General features: G+C 37.9%; 1 protein-coding gene across 4 annotated transcripts in view; it reads left to right on the top strand.

Annotated features, from left to right (window-relative positions):
• Nucleotides 1–2,575, top strand: part of TBC1D19 (TBC1 domain family member 19) — a 104,883-nt gene that overhangs the window by 26,012 nt on the left and 76,296 nt on the right. For all 4 annotated transcript variants that reach the window (XM_015568686.1, XM_015568685.1, XM_006771032.2 and 1 more), the window contains one exon: nt 1,661–1,736. In XM_015568686.1, the coding sequence (XP_015424172.1) occupies nt 1,661–1,736 (76 nt within the window). The remainder of the gene's footprint in view (nt 1–1,660; nt 1,737–2,575) is intronic.

The raw sequence follows: 2,575 nt of genomic DNA, 5'->3' as shown, positions 1-2,575 counted from the left end.
TGTGGGGGCTCAGGGGATCGAAAGAGGAAGGAGTCAAGAATGATGCACAGGTTTCTATCTGACAACCCTCTCTCTGCAGTAAGTGCACCCAATTTCAATCCTAAATTTCTAAGTTTTATTGCATTTAGAAGTACTGTAATTATTATTAAAGTGGAAGGATTTTAGAGTGATATTTAATTCTAAACCACATGTCCCTTTACAAATGACACATTGAGCACCATGAAATAATGGTTTTTAAAATGATCTTGCATATAAGAAATACTGAGGTATCTAGAGGTTATCATGTTTTCCTTTGTGAAAGGTGATTTATTCAGGTATATGGAATGTAGATTTTAGTGGGAAAAACAATGAGCTAGAAATAATCAGTAAGTGAAGCTGTCTTTAAATGAGGTAGGATAGGTTACTCTTTTCTATTCTAGAAACATTTGTTATGGACATTTGAGCCTCTTGCATTTAGGTTCTGGGATAGGTACTGGTGGTTTTGTATGTCATTAACCCTTCACATGCTGATGTCCCACTTTGGATGAGGAATTTCTTGAGAATTTGGTGTATGGTTCTTGACTATGCAACATAGTTGCTTTGCTGTAGGTACAGGTCCTATAACTAACCTCTTTTTGTGAAAGAGATTGGAGTTAACGATCATGTTTTCCCATTGCCTTCTGTGTGATTTCGCATCACTCTGTGCCTTGATCACTATATCCCAACCATTCTGTTTATTGGTTTTTTTTTTTGTTGTTTTTTAAGGATTTTTAAACATTCCAAATGTTTCCACCTCAGGGTTTTATGCTTGCTTTCCCTTTGCCCCAGATCTTTGTATGATAGGCTGCTTCTTCCCACTTATGTCTTAGAATATTAGCTCCCCTAGATGCCTTCCCTACCCTTCCAAAGCACTTTTATCCCATCACCTGCTCTCATTTTCTCATGACACCTATTACTATCTGGTGTTATTCTATGTATTTATTTGTTTTTATAATTATTCACTTTCTTTACTAGAATGTCAGATATATGAGAATAGGGGATATTGTTTTAATCACTATCATATATTTAGTACCTAGAATGGCTCAAAAATCTATTGACTAAATAAATGTTTTCTTAATAAAAACAATACATTTTGAATATAAAATGTAAAGTGACTTAGAAAACAGAAAGAATTCATAAAACTTTAAAATTTTATTAAATTTGTAAATGAATGTATTATATAGTAAAACCTGGATATTCAAATAAATATTTCTGTTATTACTTCAACTGTATAAAAATATATAATCAGTGAAAAAGGATAAGAGTTGATATGTTAGTATGTCAATGGATTTTTTTTTCTTAAAAGATTCCTCTAAATGTTTATATTTCTGTGTTAAAATTAATAGGACAATTATCATGAGCATTTACAGAGCCAAATAATATTTTAAATTACCTCAATTTATGAACCCAGATAATTATGCAATTTAACAAGTAATTAAATTGCTAATCTAAAACTACAGTAATGGTAGGGTAAGAGTTGAAGTTTGTCAGGCTGTTGCACCTTGTGTCAACACATACACTGCTAATAAGTAGTCTATTTCATTCATAACATGGGCTACAGAGGTAAGTAATTTCTAACCAAGAAAATTAGTTAATTATCAAGAGTAAGGTACAATATTAAGCTGCCTCTTCTTGTTCCTAGGTTTCCTCTACCTAGTCATCCTGCAGTACCTCCGGAACATCTTAAAGAGCCTTTGGTATACATGAGGAAAGCACAGGTTGGCTATTGCTTACTTTTATTTTCCATGTCAGGTTATATAATGCAGAATGAAAGGTCCTTATTGATGTCAGGAGTATATGTTATTCACTGTATGAAAAACTGGGTAAGAACCAATAAAGTGATGTGAATAGTATTTGTATACTCTTCTTTTTACTTTCAGTAACCAAGGATCACACATACTTAAAGTAATCCTGAAAACATTGAGTAGAAAAAAAATACTATGTACCATACAGGTCTGAAATTTAAAATATGATAGAAGTTCCCCTTGCTCTGTGATATTAAAGGAATGAAATGGGGATGAACTGACACAGGGTACCCTTAAAATTTTGGCTTTTGAAGCCAGTATTGATGATGGCATATCCTATCTAATAAAAGAGAAAAATGGTAATTGGCGTACAACCGATACCCTTTTCATTGGCTAATCAGCAAGATATGCAAATTAACTGTCAGCCAAGATGGCGGTTAACTGCTAACAAAGATGGCGGCTAATTTGCATACTGAAGGCAGGGTAGGACAGCGCAAGCCGCCATCCAGGCCCCTGTGTGCCATGGGGGAGGGGGCGGGCCGGGGCTAAGGCAAGCGGTGCTGATCACTACACCAGAGCCCTCCCCCGCCCACCAGAGACTCGGGCCCACTCCTGTATGTGATCTGGGGGGTGGCAGGGTCTGGGGCCAAGGCAAGCAGTGGGATCTTCACCCACCTAAGAGAGACACTGGGGCCCACTCCTGTGTGCGACGGGGGGGCGGGGGCTGGGCCAAGGCAAGCGGTGCTGACCACTTCCACCGCCTACCAGAGACACGGGGCCCACTCCTGTGTGCGCCCCCGGGGGGGGGGGGG

The sequence above is a fragment of the Myotis davidii genome, unplaced genomic scaffold (assembly GCF_000327345.1).
Source record: "Myotis davidii unplaced genomic scaffold, ASM32734v1 scaffold743, whole genome shotgun sequence".
Taxonomy (NCBI): domain Eukaryota; kingdom Metazoa; phylum Chordata; class Mammalia; order Chiroptera; family Vespertilionidae; genus Myotis; species Myotis davidii.
This window is presented reverse-complemented; position numbering and strand designations above follow the sequence as displayed.